The sequence below is a fragment of the Uranotaenia lowii genome, chromosome 1 (genome assembly GCF_029784155.1).
Source record: "Uranotaenia lowii strain MFRU-FL chromosome 1, ASM2978415v1, whole genome shotgun sequence".
Classification (NCBI taxonomy): Eukaryota; Metazoa; Arthropoda; class Insecta; order Diptera; family Culicidae; genus Uranotaenia; species Uranotaenia lowii.
Genome location: NC_073691.1, coordinates 215,282,026 through 215,302,601, shown reverse-complemented (window position 1 = coordinate 215,302,601; position 20,576 = coordinate 215,282,026). Strand labels below are relative to the sequence as shown.

The 20,576-nt window shown below is 40.0% G+C and overlaps 1 protein-coding gene across 1 annotated transcript in view; it reads left to right on the top strand.

The window, feature by feature from the left end:
* LOC129747644 (headcase protein) overlaps positions 1 to 20,576 on the top strand; it is a 130,967-nt gene that overhangs the window by 27,620 nt on the left and 82,771 nt on the right. Inside the window, exon 2 of the mRNA XM_055741948.1 lies at positions 8,759 to 8,855. Coding sequence (XP_055597923.1) covers positions 8,759 to 8,855 — 97 coding nt within the window. The remainder of the gene's footprint in view (positions 1 to 8,758; positions 8,856 to 20,576) is intronic.

The window sequence follows — 20,576 nt, the reverse complement described above, 5'->3', positions numbered from 1 at the left end:
CCGCACAGTGCGCGCGTCGTTCAAGAGCAATCAATGTGGCGCGAAGAACCATTGTACTGAGTGTTACTGAAACTGGAGCTGTGTGAGGTCTGTCTCTCGCGGTATTGAACAATCAAACACCATCTTAAATGTCATCAAAAATCTGGGCAACATCGAACTACGATTCTGTGCGCACCCGTCCGCCGCCAGGTGATCCTATCTTTGATCTTTCAATTTGGAAACCCGCATGAGCATGAAAGGCCAGACCACTGCCATCAATCTACTAATTGAGGCACCCTGTATGAATGTTCTAGTGCTCAGTCAATGACGGGTTCCATTTTGTCGAGATTAATGTCAAGTTGAGATTGATCGCACCTTGCTTTAGATCATATTGAATCCAGTATCGATTGAGAAATGTATGTTTGAATGTAAACCTTCTAGTGGTTGAATGGTATTCTCACCTGTTTAGGTAGAAAGGTTTAACTCACCAACAATTTTTGCAGATCTATCTAGGTGGCTTAGGGCAGATTTGGCTCACAAAACTCTCGAAACATTCATAGAATTCTGAAATGATATCCTTATCAAAATCAAAATTTCTTAAGTAATTCACCACCTTTTTCTCCACATCCTAAACACAGTCACTTTTTATTGAAAATTCACAAATTTCTAGGGAATTGTAACAGCACGAAAAAACACGTGTTGACGGTTCAACAAACGCCTACTGATCATTACTGAAATCGAAAAATTAAAATCAGTACAACGGGATATTCGAAAAACGTTCAACGGAAAAAGTTCGAATTCTCCTGAGCCACTCTTCTGCTAGCTATAACTTAGTTCTTTTTAAAACATAACCTATCCTCGGCAAACTTATCTACTACTTAGCAAGTCGTTTGCCAAACTGCAAAAATCTCTATTAAACGTTCGCATCGCCAATAAATTTTCGCTCGACCAAAGACGACGCTAAAAGCAGCCAATATTGTGCTGGCTGTGTAAAACGAATTGAGCTTTCAGGTACACTGCACACTGGAAGGCATTCATCTTCGAAAGCGCACACAAACGCACACACACATACAAAAACCGCTCGTGTATTCGCTAGACCACAGGAGAGCGTACACACACCATAAAGTGTAATTAAGCGGCCATTAACACAAGTAGCAAAGAACCGGCAGAAAACCGAAAGTTGCTACTTTTCCCAATCGCTTTTGGGGATTTCTGCAACTTTTTTTTCGTCCTAGCCTGCTACGATTGTGTGTCTGGTTGTGCGCGAAACACTAGAAGCCACCAGACACCTCCTAATCCTAGACACCGAGTGTAGCAGACTTGCCTTGGGGAAGAAAGTAGAATCTTTTGTATGTTTCCTACCTACTACTTACTTGCACAAACCCGGACAAGAACAAGATCATTAATCATTTGATTTTTCGTAATAAATTTAGCCATTTTCAAGTTTTTGCATCGCTGCACAGAGTCCCCCGGTAAGACAGTCGAGACAGTCGTTGGTGTGGGTGGAAAAGTTTGGTGTTTTCGCACAGACTCCAAAATCTATATGAAAAGCAATAAAACAGTCATTTTTCTCCGGTTTCTCGCATCCTTTGCCGGCTTACAGTTTCGACGGGGTGTTATTCTTGGGAAATATATTGTTGCAAATATTGTACACGACTATTAGTTTTCGACTCTTGTGGAGCGGTGCTGTTTTGATAGCGAAGATTTTTCTAAGAACATGTCCTTGCCCGGCGCTATAATTCACCAAAAATCCAAAAAGAACTAATTTAGCACCGGAAAAAAGAAAATCAAACCGCAATAATATCTTCCGAAAATTATACACAAAACCGGCTCTGCGGCGCAAGGGTGAAATATTAACTTGTTTGCCCCGAGTGAGACGACGACTTATTAATATGACGAAGCCCCTCGGTGGCGGACTTCCTGGTTTAAGATTCTTGGATGAGCAGCAGCCGGTCTTTTGCACTGACTGGGCTCGAGTGACGGGAAAAATTATGCGACAGTCTAATAGGTTTGTTGTTTTACTTCAATGAATGAATGAATGAATGATTTTTATGTTGATGTAGGCTCGTTAAATCAGGTTTTATGGCTTCGCAGAATCTCGAGGCTTCTTCTTAGCTAGGCTTTATCGAGTTGTAATCGAGCTGGGAAGCAGCAGTTTGGGGTCCTTGAAACACTAAATAAAGACTTGAAGTCGAAGTAATGCTTCAATTAGTTTGAGGTCGAATGTTGTTAAACGCGCCATTAAAAACACTCCTCGTTAAATTTTGGAACACGATTTATTTTCCAAAGAAGTTAAATTGTCCTTTAAGTAATCTTAAATAAACTTGGTGGTAGACGAAAAACGTTTTATGAAAAACAGAACACCTGATAGTTCTATCTCATCTTTAAAGCATGCTTTGCCAATTCGAAATTGATAGAGACAGGTTGAAATGTAGGTCAGATTACTAAAAAAAGAATTAAAATACAAAAAAGAAATTTATGGTTTTTTTTGTAATTTTTCACATGTTTTTTTGTAATTTTGGTATTTTTTGAATTTGTTAATTTTTTATCATATTTTTTTTATCCATTTTATGATTATGTTCATTCATTTTTAGTAGTTTTTGGGACAACCCTAGTAAACATTGATTTCAAAAATGCAAAGTATACTACGTGTATCTGTTTTTGGTCTAAATCTTCAGAAAACAAATTATTTTTTTGAGACTTTCCTCGGGTCCCATAAAAAATGCAGCAAACTTCCTGGGAACTAATTTTCAGGGAGTTCACGGAAATAAACAACAGCAAAAATAGAATAAAGCTAAGATCACAGTTTTTTTTGTTAATTATCTGAATATCTGTGAAACAAAAGCGTCCATTAGAAACAAAGCTGTCCCCTAGAGGCTTCACAAAATTCAAACTACAATGAATTAATTCTAGATATAAACGACACAACACCCCGCACAGATGATTGCGTCTAACGAACGTTTATTCAATAATAATCGATTACGCCTCGAAACGCACCACCTGAGGTGTCTCAATCGGCACTAATTGACGCACAAAATTGGCACTAAAATCATTCCGGTTGACGCCATTTTCTGTTGTTTTCCCTCTATTCTGTTACGTTTCGCCTAGAATTCGCTCGATGAAGTGTGATTTATCTATTTCATTGGCCAGCGAGTCGTCTTTCTCTAACGTCGAAGTCGGGTATAGCAATTTCGCATCAAGGTCAAACCCAAGAACTGCACCCAATCCCGGCAGGCAACTCGACTGGCGAAATTTGATTACGAGCGTTCGTTCGCGTTAATGGTCACCTTTTGAATGGGGAATCGAGCTAAAAATAATACCCGCCTGATTCGGGCAACTGACTCACTGAGTCCGAAGCCAGCAAAAATGCAAAGTAAACAAATGGATGGAAACAAGCGGCTGGCTTTGCGAATAAATTACCACTATCAGCACGCGATTTGAGCAAAAAAAAAATTGAAGGAAAACAAAACAAAGCAAGCCAAGATTTCAAGTTCATCTTCCCAAAAAAAAGTGGAGCAATCGAACAGAACCGAATGGTGGTCGCTGCTGAAAATTTGCATAATGAAGCAACGTAGTAGGCTTCCTGATTGTGGCACCGCCGACTTTGATCAACTTAACGCATTTTATTCGTCGTTGTCGTCGTCTTCCTTCGTCCGTTGATTTAAGCATGGCTTTGCCGAGAGCACTTAAATCTGGATCAAGTTGACCAAGAAAATTGCCGGAAGAAACAAATCGCACAACGCAGCAGTAGCAGCAAAAGGAGGAGTAGGGAAAGTGAAAACAATAACAAAAGGCATGCCAAGTGGTAGCAGCAGCGGAAAAACGACGCAAAGCACAAAGCTGAATAACAACAACATGTAATCATCAACGCAACGCGGAGCAATTCGCGAGAAAAACGGTGCTAACCGGCCTCTTGATTGAGTCAGAAGCCGCTTCTTGGTGCTTTTTTTTTCGTTGAAGGTGCGAAGAGCGGTGTAAGAAAATCCGACTAGAAGGCGGCGGAAAGGTAAATCGAGGCGCGATGAAATCGCGAACCGCGCAAGCAAACGAGCAAGCAACGTCGTCGTCAATGTCAAGGTTAAACGTTTCGGTTGTGTTTGTGGCGGCGACGACGGCGGAGAAGTAAAGACACTTATCCACATACACAACCACGGACAAACAGCACAGAGGCCTGGAACGACCAAATGGCCAATCGGCCGACCGGGTGTTGATGATGACGGACTGTGGCTGTGGTGCGTGGTGAGTATTTTTCGTTGCTTGAACGAGGCGCAAACGAGAATTGAGGAAGAAAATACCGAACCACACATAAAAACCAAACCAAGCTGGCAGCAGCAGCAAGCAACGCGGCGGTGCTGGTAATGAAACCGATTAGATAATATTTTCCTCCCGCTGGAGGCACTTAAGGCCTGTTTTTTTCGGTTGTTTTGTGTTGTTTTCGTACTTATTTATCAACAGCTATGTTTGTTTGTTTGCGAGGCGATACAGCAACGCAAAAACGAAAACCATTTTACATACCTACACCAAATTTGGCTTGCCGGTTCTCGGTTACCAGCTTTTTACGGTTATGCATCGAAATTATCGGTATTGAACTATGTTTTAAGCATTATAGTTTTAATATATGTCCTACTAGGTTTCATTGGATGTTCAAGTTAAAAGTCATTGTTCCCAAAAGACTTCCTCGTGGTACATTTACAATTATTAATTATTTTTATAAATTTTTAAGGGTAAGAATGTTATTTTTCATTAAAACAACCCAACTTTGATCAGTAATGTTATTCAGAATTGTTAGTCAACCTGACACTCAGAACACTCGATGCGCAGGTTTGGTAGGAAACGATCAGCAACTCAGCCACTTGGCTTGCCACTCACGTCCATCACCAGGTAAAAAGCAACTCAGAACCGACCAACCGGCATGAAATCGCAACTTCAGGACTGTAGACCAATGAGAGAGAGACAAAATGATGAAGAGGAAAAAAAACAGCAACAACTTGAACAAACTATAGTTCATAGAGCACCTTCTTCGCAGAGTCACGATTTTCCGAGCCGGGACTTCCTGTTCTTCCAAACTTTACCCTTAAATGTGTTTGGAATTGCTAACATTTCTGACCTTGGTGGTAGTTCCACTAATGCGCCTTGAACCGGAGTCGTTTGGGCGGTCGATCAAAACAGAGCTCCCTAACTGTTTGACCATGACACAAATGACAATTCTCGCGCATTCCTCACGCACCATTGCCGGGTGGTTGACGCTAGATCGCGGACGAATCACGATCATGTGTGGGAGTAAGTGCCGCGGGAAGAACTGCGATGTAATTTATTAACATAGTCGCCAAAATTGTGTGTTCCCCTCCAAGTGGAATCGAGAGCTTGTTGGAAGAATTTTCGAAGAAACGTGTTTGTTTAACAACAACACGGGATGATGGGGGTGATGTGGTGGGTCTGTCTAAGCGGGCATGAATTATGCGTGCCTCCAGCGAAGCTGACACGATTCCAGTTTCATCATTCAAACCATCACACACGTTAGAGCGTTCGGATCTAATGAGAGAAATATGGAAACGATTTCTATTTTTGGGTGCCTTTGAATAAAAGGGAAAAAATGTTCAACCGACTCAGTGATGCCAATTTGGGGCTTTTTTTCCTAGAAAAAAATGTTTCTCGGCTCCTATGATTGAAACAAAAAAAGTCATATTTCACCAAACCGGAGGAAAAAAACTCAAACTTTGTCAACATCTGTATTAGCGTGTGAAAAAGAATGATATTTTTTGCTACGTAGTGTCGTTGTAAAGACAACGACAAAAAAAACTTGATTCTGCTTCCCACTATCCCGCAGAAGAATCCTGACAGATAAAGTGGAATATGATGAATATATGAGCATGGCGTACACTTGTTTGAGCTTAGTGATGCGTTACTTAGCTTTCCCACGCTTAAAAGTCGGTACTCCCCTACTACCCAAAACAAAAAAAACGGAACGAAATCGAAATTCAAAATTTTTAAGGAATACATCACGACACGACGCGCGAGCAGGCAAATGTTGACAGCAAAGATGAGCTTCTGTTCCATTCGTTTTTACGTGAGGGAAACAAGACTTTTCGACTCAGACGAGTGTGAAAAGTCAAATTTATTGAATTGGAAATCGGTTCTGGTTCGGTTTTTTTTCTTCCGTTCTTTACGGACTGTTGACTCTTTCATTTGGAATTCTACATTTTGTCGTTTTTTTTTTATGCGCGTCTCTAGTTTAAGCAAATAGAAGCGACCCGACGCCTCCTTTGACTGGGCTGATTGACCAGTCTATTTGTTCAAACTGAGAAAATCGGATTGCTACGATGCTTTCAACTTGGTCGAAAATAATTCATACGGAAAATGGAGTTTTTGTTGACAACGCTATCGTCTAGTCTGACTGGACAAAAAAGTAGGAAAAAAGACTGAACAAAATCGCTTAGCGACAAAAAAACACTCTCCTTTCATTCAAACTGCAGAAATCCTGCCAAACGCTTAGCGTGATTTCTCAGCTAAAAGAAACTTCCTTAAAGATAAACAAATGCTACTCCGGGGACAGCTGTCAAGCGGCTCGGTGATCTATCGTTGCAAGAAATGAAATAATCGCTGCTGCTGCTTCTGTAACACACCGACCAGCGTCTTCTAACACATTCTGACACCTTTTGCTTCAAAACTCTTGTTATTCATAGCCGGTAGCTGGGACTAGAAGGGTGCGGAGTTGGTGGGACACATGATTTGACGGTAGTAAATCAAGCGCTGCCCGGTACAACTGGTGGAGGTGTTTGGAAAAATGCCAAGGTGGTACCCTGATCGGTCGTGATGGAGGCATTTTCATCCAGCAGCCAGCCGCTTCCGAGAGAGGAACGAGAACAAAAAAAACCTGCTTTCATTGACGGTCTACTGACGTGAGGGATTGACCTAAGTTGGGGATTAGGAGTGGTGTTCCCTGGAAACGCGTTAGGTCGAGAGTGATTTTGCAATCATTGCTGATTAGCCGCTCTGATCGATGATGTCAAATAAGGGGTACAGTGCCTAGACTCCGTCACATCTTAAAAGGAGTTCGGCCTCTATGTCTAAAATTCGAAGCTAGTTGAAATACTTTTGCAGCGACTTTCAATGTACCCATTCCAGAATTACAAAAACGACCTATTCTGTGTTTCCTCAGGAACACTCCAGAGTCTCTTCAGAGTCTCTTCAGGAACTTTCAGAGTCACCTCAGGAACTCTTCAATGTCTCCTCAGAAATTCTTCAGTGTCTCCTCAGGAAAGTCTCCTCGGGAACTGTTTTGAGTCTATTCAGGAACTCTTAAGAGTCACTTCAGCAACTATTCAGAGTCTTTCCAGGACTTTTCAGGAACTCTTCAGTGTCTCTCCAGGAAATCTTCAGAGTATCTTCAGGAACTTTACAGTGTCTCCTCATAAACTGCTCAGAATCTCTTTAGAAACTCTAAAGAGTCTCTTCAGCAACTAGTCAGGATCCATTCAGAAAATATTCAGAGTCTTTTCAGGATCTCTTCAGTGTCTCTTCAGGAACTGTTCTGTGTCTCTTCAGGAACTATTCAGTGTCTTTTCAGGGACTCTTTAGAGTTTCTTCAGAAGTCGTCAGAGTCCCTTCAGAGTCTCTTCAGGAACTTTTCAGTGTCTTCTCATGAGCTCCTCACCAAATTTTCAGTGTCTCTTTGGGAACTCTTCAGAGTCTCCTCAGGAAGTGTTCAGAGGCTCTTCAGAAACTCTTAAGAGTCTCTTTAGCACTCTCCAGCAACTATGCAGAGTCTCTTCAGGAACTGATCAGAGTCTCTTCAGGAACTCTTCAGTGTCTCTCCAGGTAATCTTCTGTGTCTCTCCAGGAAATCTTCAGGGTGTCTTCAGGGGCTCTTAAGAGTCTCTACAGGAATTCTCCAGAGTCTCTTCAGGAATTCTTCACATAACTCAGGAACTCTGAGGGTCACTTTTTCAGAGTCTCAGAAAAATCTAAATCCAAACAGTTTAAAAATGGTTCGACGAGTTTTCAAAGGACCCAAAAGACCATTCAAAATCAAATAAATTCTATTCATGAGCAGAATAAAAAGAAAAGAAATCTTGGTGGGCTCCTAGGGTACATCGAAGTTTCAGTGTAAGACAAATCGACCAATCTTTGAGCTGTATTAAGAACAGAAGTTCCCTCATATTGTAAAAGTTATCAAAATAACACAGCCAACTATATGTGTAATGCGAGGCTATCAAGGGCAATCATGAAAATGGTCCTTCTAACCGGATATAAATCATATACAATATGTTGAAACCCTCTTCGATACCATGTAACATCGCCATGCTACTACTAAACCCTCTACAATGAACCCAGATAGGAGATCTGCCTGCCAAACATTCTATTCAATGACCCATACCTAACATTCTAGATAATAATTCAATCACTTATAACAAGTACTCAACAGAAAAAAGCTCCCTAACCCCTTTTATTTGCTATCAAACAAATTCTCTTATCGGAGCATATCGTGCGCCGCGCTATCGCTTTCCGTCGTGCAATACGAGCTCGCACGTTCGCGCACACATTCCGATGAACGTGGAACGCCGCCAGAGCCAAGCCAGCCAGCTGCGCAATTAAAAATATTTGCCTACCGAGCACAGGAGGGACACATCTTCGGAAGTGCCGTTGCATCATCATCGGATGTAATCGATCACCGCAAAAAAAGAATACCTATCATAAAGACGTTTGTTACCTGTAGCTGTTTTCATAAGTTTGACTTCAACTAATTAGATTATTTCTTCATTTTCTTTCTTCCATCTAGGGCGACATCTGGAGCGAATGGAATCTTCTCCCGGCGGCTGGACTTCTCAACCTTCAACATGCTACCCCGGCAGCGGATAAACTCTTACTCGATTAAGGTGAGTGAGCTCGGATTGACCCCTGAGGGGTGATCGCTTTACCTCAATATTTAGGTCAAACGATCTTGTACTTGCTTTTTCAACGCCTACTACAAACAGTGGAGCGGATTGAAGAGCGATTGTTGTTATTGACGACGACGGAATGTAGGTTGTTATTTTTTATTATTGGCCGCGAGGAAGGACGCGATCAGGTTGTATTGTTTGAGAAAGAATAAGTTGCTGACTCGTCGAGAGGCCCAGAGGGTTTCTAATTTCACCTTACGCGAGTCAATTGGCGACGACGACAGGGGCAATCCGTTCGACGGAGCATTTTTTATTGCTTATAGGTTTCGTTCCGTCGAATCACCCGATTAGTTTAAATGCAAATTCAGTTAGGTTTTTTTCCTAATAATTTCGTTCAAGTTGACATTGTGTTTTTTTTTGTTTGGAATTTCGTTTACATGTCTATCGCACATTTTGGCACACGATAGTGCCGACGATGAGTGTCATAAACCTACCAGGAAGTAACGTTAAGGTCTTGTCATCTGACACAGTCGTAAAGAGTCGGGTACTTAGAATTTTATTCGTTACAAACTCTGGCGAGTAATCGACACCATTTGAGCGACGCGATATTACCCTCTTTTACTACCAGACAGCTCCGCTAGCCGCAGCTGTTTGTACTCCAAAAGAGCGACTACTCAGTATATTAAAAGTTATACTCCACTCTGTAGTGTATTGTCAGTAATCACGCGCAGCCAATCCCTGACCAGCCTCAACCGAGAAACTACTACCCCATTCCTACACTAACCACAACAAAACTGCTCCGCCGTCACCGCGTGGTTGTTTTGTGTATTAGCTCATCTGGCTGGCTGGCGGCCAGAAGAAGAAAACTCTCCCCTTTCCGAAACAATCACACCTATGTAGGTATAGAGTAGTGAAACGCCGCCGCTGCCACTCGCCAACCAAGTTGAATTATTTTTAGATGCCATATTTCGACATGAAAGCTTACTCATCGCAGCAGTCTGGTTCCTAAATGAAAAACGCACATCGATCGTCGTAGTAGGCGCGCGTGGTCAGTCAATTGCGTTTTGCTTAGAGCGGCTAGCTCGTCACGTTTTTGCCACCATCGCCTGCTATACTTACAATGACTGACAAGCCGCCTACTATTACTATATCTTCGATCGTATGTGAATCGGTGCAACTTTGTAACGACAATTCAATGCTAAATGGCGTCATACCTGCCGGCTAAGAGCAGCAATAATCTTACACTGTTTATTGTTTGGTAGAATTGAACTTTCGCTCATAAACTTTACTGGTTTCTTTTCGAAAATTACTTTGTATAGTTTTTTCCCTTAAAGAAAGTTTGTGGCGTAGTTTTGTTATCAGTGACATTCAACAACCCTTCTCAATATAAAATAATACAGTCTAAGCCCTTTCACTGCAGATGCACAAAAAACTACCTCTTCCAATAGGAAAAGTTTCAACATTGTTGGTGCATTTTTTTCGGTGACCACCATCAACTGTTCTGTTCCTTATGTCCCTGGAAAGGAAAGTGACCGAAAGCTTCCGACATACACTGAGAAAAAACACCAACAACAAAAAAGTAATCTCTCCACAGTGATTTATTGGTGTTTGATATCGAGTTTTCCTTCAAGAGCCAGACTGAGCTCGCTTCCCCCGAAAAAAAAAGTTTTGTTTCGCCAACGATAAAAGTTTCGGGTGATCCACCTCCTGGAAAGGAAAAAAAATCTCGGCATTCTGTTTTGCTTCCCGGTATAATCGATAAGCAATCAATTTATTCACCGGCTTAATCGATTTTTTGCTTCGTTGTTGCTGTTTTCAAAACTTTTAGATGTCTTTACTCCACAACGAAAAAAAAACATGAAAAACGGAAGCTCCCAGCAGCAACCGTCTGGAAACTGTCTGTAAATCCAATTAAACTTTAATCCGGAATGTGTGTGCCTCAGAACCTGCATGATGAGTCACGTTCGTCCCACGTTCTCATCGAGTGCTATTATCCTTTATGGCATCCTCCTCTCCATCCGGTTGTCCGTCCATCCGGGTGACCCGCGTTAGCCGAAAATTGAATCGTAAAACAAGCTCAAATGACCGCTCTCCGATCATAGCTTTTCCGGATCATCGCAGCACCGTTTCCAATTAAATCATAAAAATTCAATTACTCCCACTTGGACTATTCACATACACATCAACGACAAACAAACAAACACTAGAGATGTGTCTACTTCATTTGGGAGAAAGCTCCGGTTAGATGAGTTGCTCGGAATAAATCTCGCTTAATTTATTTATCGATCCCGTTTATCATAAATTCCCTGGACGACAGCGAGCACACACGCAAAAGGTTTCACTTAGCAATAAAATTGAAGCGAGCGAGAAAAAAAGCTTCAAAAAAGCCACAAAAATCGACAGAAAAATAAATTATTCATTACTTTCACTCTTTCCCGAAATGGACTTCCATGTGAGATGATGGCCCTGACAGGATGCTGTAGGTAGAAGCAAAAGGATGAGCAAGTCAGAGTTGAACAAAAAAAAATACAATAACATGACTACATGTCAAAGTTCGAAGGTGAGAATGACCTACCTCTTTTTTCGTAATCATTTTGATTAGGATTTATGAAGAATAAAAATTAAAGCAATCTTTCACCATTTTTATTAACTAATAAGACTCAATATTTATTTCGACATTTATGTGTTAGAAAGACAAATGGCCCTAGATTACCGCTTTAAGATATTCTGTTCATATTTTTGGAAAGCAATAAGCTGAGACTTGTTAAACGAGGAGTTAAAACTTCAAATAACGAATCTGTTTCAGCACAAATTAATTACTAAATAATCGAGCTCAGAAGTAGTGTCAAACTGGGTGATTAATTGTTCAAAACGGAAATCTCAATAAAACTTAAGTGCTATGGGTCATTTTCTAAAAGTCAATCTACTTTTTGACCTGTAGGAAGTTTCAATTGAGTATGTATATAAATTTAACAAAAAAAGCTCTGACCAAATTTTTTTCTTACAGTAGTCTCATTCCGTCTCAGACCATTTGTTCAAAACAGAAACAGGAAGTCTCAATCAGATCCAAATACTTTGGATTCTAAGTGACATGAAAGGCAATTATGACCAAAATGACATGGATGGCCTAAATGGCACAAATGACAAACTAACAAACATAAAATATAAAAATGACATAAATTACATAAAAAATGTTTAAATGTCATTATGGCATTAAAGACATAATATCATTACAAAAAATGTACAAAATGACACAAAATGGCTCATAATTTAACCGAAATTGCAAAACCAAAAAAATAAAAAAATCAATTTATACCTCTTGTCCAGCAAAAGAAGTCTCATTTCGATTTTTTCTCTTTGGTTCTATAAATTGTAAAATTCGAGTTCATTCTAGATCTTTGGATTATAACACTGCCAAAATTGAAACAGTTAATCTCAATTTATTCAAATCTGACTTAAAGTAACTCCATCATCCGAGAGAGAGAGAGCTTTTCAAGGGCACACGCACAGAACGTTGAACTTCCGGCTTCTCAGTGTGTTGGGAATCGTTGAGACTTGAGAGGTGGCAGGCATGCGACGTCAAGGTTAACGACCGTCTCCTGATCCTGTCTAGGCCATTTCTCTCCAGGCGGCAGCCTCACAAACAATAGCGGCAACAATGGTGGGGCACACCATTGCGCCATTTGGGGTTGTTATTTCATTCTTTTAATGGGTTTTCTCTGCCGCCCCCGACATCCAGCATTCGTCATAACCCAATCATCTTTCCTACTACTACACATTGTAAAGCACCATTCCACCAAGCCAGATTGCCAGCCAGCCAGCCACCGACTGAAGGCAGCAGGTGCGAAATGTGAAAATTTATTACTTTCCTCAAACCCCAATTACCTCTCTTTTGCTTGAATTTTCCATTCCGGAAGACAAGCTCCCGCTGCTTACTAACATTGATTGGGGGGTATGGGGAAAAAGTGCGAACAAGGATCGTTCCCGGGACCTTTTCCCTCCATCTTCCGGTTCTTCCTAAATAGAGGGGTTTCTACTTTTGGCCTGGTGGTCTGTCTGTTGACCGGAACTGCTGCTGCTGGCCGTCTCGGGTTAAATGGTCCAGAAGTGAGCCGTTCGAGAGTGAACTGACCTTTATCACACCCCGGCATTAGCCATCCCTCGAGAGGCCAACGAAATGGGTCCGAAAAAAAAACTTTCTAATCCTTTTCCTTGAAGTGTCGTTTGCCTTTATCTAAATTGATCGAACTTGAAGCTTTCAACTTGTTTTCGAAGTCTACGGCATAGAGCGGAAGGGAAAAAATGGTTACATTTTTTGTGTAGTCTGGGTTCACTCTCTATTCATATCTATCAATGGATCCCGACGACGAGCGCCTGGAGTCTCTTTCCCTTAGCGAAGAAAAGGAAATTTCACAAAAGGGTATTGAATTTTCCAGCATCCAGTGATGCTGTTTGCTCTCTCAACCTTCCTGGCTAGCTAGCAGGAAGCTTCAGTTTTTCCTTGAATGGCCAGAGACACCACCGAAGGCGATCCGACTAGAGAGAGAGAGAAAATCTTGTCATAGGTTATGACTTGTGGCTTTTCCTTTCTGGTCTCGTCATCTTCAACCAACCAAGAGCTCTGGAACATACTAATAAAGCTCGACTTTATTGAGAGGATGCTTGATGTGTACTACACAGCTCAATAAAGCGATAAACATGCAAACATGACATTCCTATCCCCTAACTTCTACTTTGCTGAGGACAGCTGTCACACCATCAAACCATTATGGCGCCTCTGGTGCCAATAAAGCCAAAGTTGGCAGATTTTCCATAAAACTCAAAACTAGACGGAGAGACATACCATTAAAAACTTTTCCCTTAACCCTAAACGTACGCATAATAAATCTCGTCAACTGTTGTTCCCACCAAGTCCTTTAACCAACGGCTGTCATGATAATAGTTTTCTGACACTCCAGGACCCAGATTAGAAACGGAAAAGTTTTAAACCGAAATGCAAATCATCGGCTGACCCCTTCTGGATTTACGGGTGGTACGATTGTTTCACTTATAGTTAAAATCGTTTGGAGAGTTTTTCGTAAGGTAATTCGTCACCTCGTTGACAGCTGAAAAATGGGAAATTTTTCTCCACCGCCATTGTTCCTGTTCTGCTGAAATTCACCCCGAGAAACATGGAGTAATCGGACTGGAACGCGACTTGTTACGGGAAGACTTCTTTAGTCTAATCCGGATTGATTGTGTAATTATGTGTCATGATTAGGCAGAACTGAGCAGGTGCTTATCCATTCAAATTTTAAAAAGGTAGAAACAAAGTAGTCATTGCACCAAATTAGGAACATAAAAAACTAGTCAGCCGCGTAGCAACAAACTTGTTATCCGACGGAAATAACGTCACACAGTGATATTAAAGGCAAAAATGCACGTTTGAAAACTTTTTTTCAATTGTCCTAAATCGTTGAAAAATTTGACCGAACTTTTTGCAAACTTTGATCATTTAAGTATTCAAAGTTTACCGTTTGGGTTAAAAATGTGTCCGACACGATTTCAGGATAAAATGAAAGTATTTTAAGTCTTTTAAGTCTCTTAAGTCTTTTAAGTCTTGAATGACAAAATTGGCAGAAATGACAAAAATGAAAAAATTACAAAAATGACAAAACTGATAAAAATGACAAAAATAACAAAAACGACACAAATGGCAAAAATGACAAAAATGAAAAAAATGACAAAAATTTTAACTCGTTTTCTTGTGTATTCCTAATTATTATATTTAAAATACCATAAACTGTAACTCCAAAAAGAGTTCATTGAGATTATACTTATTTCAAGTCTTTTAAGTTTTGTTTTTCATTAAGTTTAAGTTCTATTGAATAAAAGAAATTCTTACCACTGACTTGATGGATTTGCACCCATAGTGTGACGAAGCTAATGCCAGAATAAACAAAATCCACGAAAGCTTTTGGCTTGGGTTGAGTTGAGTTCTTAGGTTGTTCTTGGGCGAGAGGGTGGATTCAACCCTGAAGGATCGCGCACAAACCTCCACCAACTGAGGCAGAAGCTTTTGCCACATCCGCCAAGGTGCAATCTAGCTGAGTTGTTTGGTTGGTTGATTGCAGGCTGAAGACCGAAAACCCAAAAAACAACAAGATGGAAGAGGGCAAACCAACAGAGAAAAGTGACAAAGTAAACACACGTTGATGGTTGATGGGCCCGTCTCATGCCTGGAGCACCTTCCCTCCGTTTTGTCATCGTCGCCGTATGACGGAGATTGCTGCTGGCAAGTGTCATTGTTGTTGGCTGATGATGGGTGGAACCATCTTTGCTCCTCTCATATTTTGGGGGGGAAAATGCTCCCCAACAAACGATGACGATGGGTAAAATTATTAAAATGTAATAAATTTTTTGATAGCTTTATTATTGTATCTCACACACACAATACGGGTCTACCGCAGCTTGCTGCGATGACGAGGGGCTAGCAAATGCAATAATGAGGGCTTGTGTCTACCATCACAGTCAGTAGGAGAGGTCACGGAAGTGTTCCCGGACGGGGGGGGGGCTGCTGGATGGATGTACGGTGTGCGGTAAAAATCAACAACCGGCGAGACAGCTGACGAGGTTATTGTCACTTTTGGTTCGATTTTTGTTGCCGCCTGGTTTTTTTTCGGGAGGGCGCTGTCAGCTGAGCGATGACGATAATAACACTAGTTTACAGCATTTTTGAACTCAATAAACTGAAGGTCATTTCCAATGTGAAATCGGGCGCTGAATCCGAAAATGAAATTCAAAAAAATCTTAGTAGAACCGTTTTTGAGTTATGCTCCAAATATGAAATTTCGAAAAAATTAAAAAAGTTCTTGTACTTAGATTAAAATATCTCGGACGGCATAACAGTAATTTGAAATCCCTTTTTTGCATATTGAAGGTGAATAAGTTTTCTATCGATCATCTGAACATTGTTTTTGCGTTTGACCAACAGTATTGTTGATATTAGTGACTTTATGAGAAAAAAAATTATAAAAAACGCATTTTTTTAGAGAAAATTTTGTTTCAACGAAAGTTTTAGACTCGATGGTAACATTTAAAAAATCTGATTTTCTTTTGCGCTTAAATGTCAATTTAAAACAAAGATTTTTAGTGGTTATTTATCAAAATCGGTTGAAAATTGAAGAAGTTATGGCTACTTTACCATAACTGAAATTTTTGGAGTTTTTAATAATTTAACGAACCGCAGTACACTTATCATAGTATAGGAAGAACGAAACATGATAAATCTCACTCGCTTCAAGTCAAAATTATTTATTAGCTTACCAGAAGGTCACATGCCAAGTTTCAGGAAGATCTGACCATAGGGAGGGGTTTCTTAAGTCTCAAACGTGAATAAAATTTTGAGGTATTTTGCCCGGAAGGAACGAAAAATACTGGTTTTTCATCAATAACTTTTTTCATCACTAGCTGATTGTTTTTTATGGTTGATTTTCTTAAAGCCTAAGTTGCGACAAATATTTCACCCGAAGACTGTAACTCGATTGGATTTGAAACAGAAAAGTTATTGCGGTTCAAAGATTGTATTTTGGTCGAAAATTGTCGTATAAAACGCAATGGGTAAAAAGTACTCATTGCGAGTTGGACAAAATTTGCGGCCTTTGAACCGCAATAACTTTTCTGTTTCAAATCCAATCGAGTTACAGTCTTCGGGTGAAATATTTGTCGCAACTTAGGCTTTAAGAAAATCAACCATAAAAAACAATCAGCTAGTGATGAAAAAAGTTATTGATGAAAAACCAGTATTTTTCGTTCCTTCCGGACAAAATACCTCAAAATTTTATTCACGTTTGAGACTTAAGCAACCCCTCCCTATGGTCAGATCTTCCTGAAACTTGGCATGTGACCTCCTGGTAAGCTAATAAATAATTTTGACTTGAAGCGAGTGAGATTTATCATGTTTCATTCTTCCTATACTATGATAAGTGTACTGCGGTTCGTTAAATTATTAAAAAAAACCAAAAATTTCAGTTATGGTAAAGTAGCCATAACTTCTTCAATTTTCAACCGATTTTGATAAATAACCACTAAAAATCTTTGTTTTAAATTGACATTTAAGCGCAAAAGAAAATCAGATTTTTTAAATGTTACCATCGAGTCTAAAACTTTCGTTGAAACAAAATTTTCTCTAAAAAAATGCGTTTTTTATAATTTTTTTTCTCATAAAGTCACTAATATTAGCAATACTGTTGGTCAAACGCAAGAACAATGTTCAGATGATCGATAGAAAACTTATTCACCTTCAATATGCAAAAGAGGGATTTCAAATTACTGTTATGCCGTCCGAGATATTTTAATCTAAGTACAAGAACTTTTTTAATTTTTTCGAAATTTCATATTTGGAGCATAACTCAAAAACGGTTCTACTGAGATTTTTTTGAATTTCATTTTCGGATTCAGCGCCCGATTTTACATTAAAAATGTTGGTCAGCTAATCAAGTTCACGATTTTTTTAAAATTTTGTAAACTAGTGTAATTGACCGGACGAACAATCAATCGATGAATGGTCGTTAAATTTAGTGGGTAGGTTACACTAGAAAACGTAGGAAAGTTACTAAAATTACCAACCTATGCTAGGCAGGTGGCGGCACATCTTCAAACTTAGTAGGCCATATCAACTGACCTTGGGTTGACTTTGGTCGATTGCTTTGATTCCTTCGGGCCACCTATAGAAGGTACATGTGATGGATCGTGTTTTGGCATAATTTCCGGTCCGTTTTTAAGGTAACGCCAAACTGAATGGCGCCTAATTAACGTTGCCTGTCGCCGTTTTCAACGGTGGTAAAGTACGCGGTACTGGTAAAGAGCTAAACCCAAAAGTCCGTGGGTGGAAGGGTGAATGTCGCCGGCAAGATAACACGTTTGATGAATTGGGCTCATAACTTACCGCGTGAATCTGTTTTCGCTTGGTTGGCACTGCCGTTTCGGTTCCGCCGCCAACGCGAATTCTATTGTTTGCTGCTGTCACCCCCAAATAAAATGCTGCCCCAGACATTTCGATTGGTTTTCGCGTTGCGGAAAGTCGTTATTCATATTCGAAGAATAACTTGAGGTAATCCGCTGAAAGGAGATCAATGGCAACTATAAATACAGGGCTCTGTGCAGGAGATGCGCTGTTCCAAAACAAGCAATAAATATCGGTAGTTTTTCGGCAAATGGTTTGAATTGCAGTGCTGCCAGCCATTCGCTTGGGATTGATTCGTCTCAAGGATTGAATCGCAGAAGACAAATTCAAATTCCGTCTGGCTCTCGAATGGCATTCCCCATTATCATAACAGTTGTGGTTTTCTATGAGGTTTTGTTGTGATTTCGGGTTTTCTCGGAGAGAATCACTCAACCTTCCCTAGAAAATCGTCCGGATGAATAATGATAATGACACTGACACTCGGTCGTTAGTTTTCATCCCGAGCTGTCCGGGTCCATTCTCGAGAGTTGTTGGGGTTGTTCGTCAATAAGTCAAGAAAACATTCGGGGGTTGAAAGTTTTCCTCCACCTCGCGGCGGCAGAAGAAAGCATAAAGGGGGTGAGCAATCAATTTAATTTCGGTTTGTTTAACAGATCGAACCGAGAATTGCTGCATCACTCTACCTTCTTGTTTGAGTTGATGGGATCCAAAGCTTTTCCTCCGAGGAAAACCAAGGCGCGGATGCTGAGCCCTTTCCGATTTCAGGTAGACACCTGAAAGGCGAGAGCTTTGTTCTTTGGAATAACGCGTCCGGTGAGTTGTGAACCGTATCGGAAAAAGGTCGCTGAACTGTGGAATTCTTTCCTGGTAACTTTTGCAATTTTTTGTTTCCTTAACCCGGAGACCACTTTCGGAGAACAAGTTCCGCCGGAGACAGTCTGAGAGATGTCAAAAACGTGACGTGGAAAGGCAAAAGTTCAACCCGTGGGGAAACATCGGAAAGAAAGTGTTGCGTCGAGACTCGTCGTCGGATTGCCGGGCCAAAAAGGTGTTTGACATTGATATTCATTGAATATTAATATCTCGATAAAGTTACCATTTTCCGTCTAGAAATAAAATAAAAAACGATCGAAGAACCGATTGGAAGAACTCTGTGTGGAGCAATTTTAAATTTTATCTTTACCTAACAGGAAACACAGTAGAACAGTCCGCAAATTTCCCGCTGCTTAAATCAAACTGGCGATACGCCGAGAGCCAACGGGAGATGATGGTGCCTGAATGGAAAATCGGATTGGAATCGTGCGGCCCCGGGTGGTACGTGCCGCGAAGCGAAATCCTTCGTACGTGATTTTATTAAAATGAAATTAAATCCGCCTTTCTTCGCTATGGCACTTTATCTGAACTTGCTGCTGTTCGTTCCAAAAGTGATTGACTCTCTAGAATCCCACCATTTTCCCGAGTTCGGGGGGCTAGAACAAGTTCTAGAGTAAAGGCCAATCTCTTTTGTTTGTAGATTGACTTTGTTACTTGGAATTAGTTTGAAACATTGCGATAGATAAACTTCTCAAATTAATGAAAGTTAAGATTTTAATAGATTTATATCAATCGAGTTGGACTGCAGATGTACATACAACTCTGGCTTACTAAAAACATAAGCGTACTTTTTAAACCAAATGCTACATTGTACAAAAATATACCTTGAAAGTAGTATATCTGGAAGGAACAATGTGCATTCTGATTGTCATTTTTTTTCTAAATTTATTTGTCACATCTTTGTCACAAGAATCCAAGGAATTTTAGATAGACGTTTTTGGACGTTTTCGTAATATCTTGAAAAGTATTCGAAGCTCTTTCTAAACCGAACGGTATTTGTTTAAAAACTATTAATAACGCAATTGAAAAACATGCATCATAACTGGTATAAACTTCAACTTTTATTTTGTCAACCTTGAAAAGTATTTGGGGTATTTTAAAAACCAAACGGTATTCGTTAAAACTTTGAGTGACTAGAATAAATGTCAGCTAATATTTCACTCGAAGTTACCGTAAAATCAATGCTAATATTAATACAATCAATAGAAATTTAATTTGTTAACTTCATACTCGATAGAAAAAAATCTGCATCAAATCCATCCTTCAGTTTGGCGATTTTTTCTCCGTTCAATTTGAAACCTGACATGTATCGTCTCTTCCGCATGAACGGTTTCCAACTTTTTTCCCGCAACTCACTAGAAAAAAAAAGAACTCCATTCAAAAACTTGGCAGCTCCGGCGTCAGAATCGGAAGTGAATTCAATTTCCTATCCTTTCGTCGTTCGTCTTTTTTCTCGCCGCTGTTATTATTGTTGAGTGCAAAATTTGTGATGGTTTTTCTAGACTAGTATTTTTGGCAATCATCATTTCTCAATTGATTCATCAATTCAGAATTTCAAATTAGAATATTTCTTTGCTGACTTATGTTTATAACACTCGACTCGGAAAAAAACATTTGTAAAACAATTGCCCATAAATAGTCACAAAATTTTCTCAACGCATTGAACAAAAAACTTATTTTCGAGACTTTTTTTATTCATACCTTCTTAACTCAACTCGGAAAAGTTTTCACCCATACACGGTCGAAACAAAAAAAAAACTCAAAATTCGTCAACTTTGTCAGTCGAGACGCTCTGTAACTTATTTTTGCGCGCAGTACAAACATTTTCACGGAGCCTGTTGTCGGATTGATGACACGGTACTTGAACCGGACAAATGTCGTCTGATTTATGAATAGGGTGT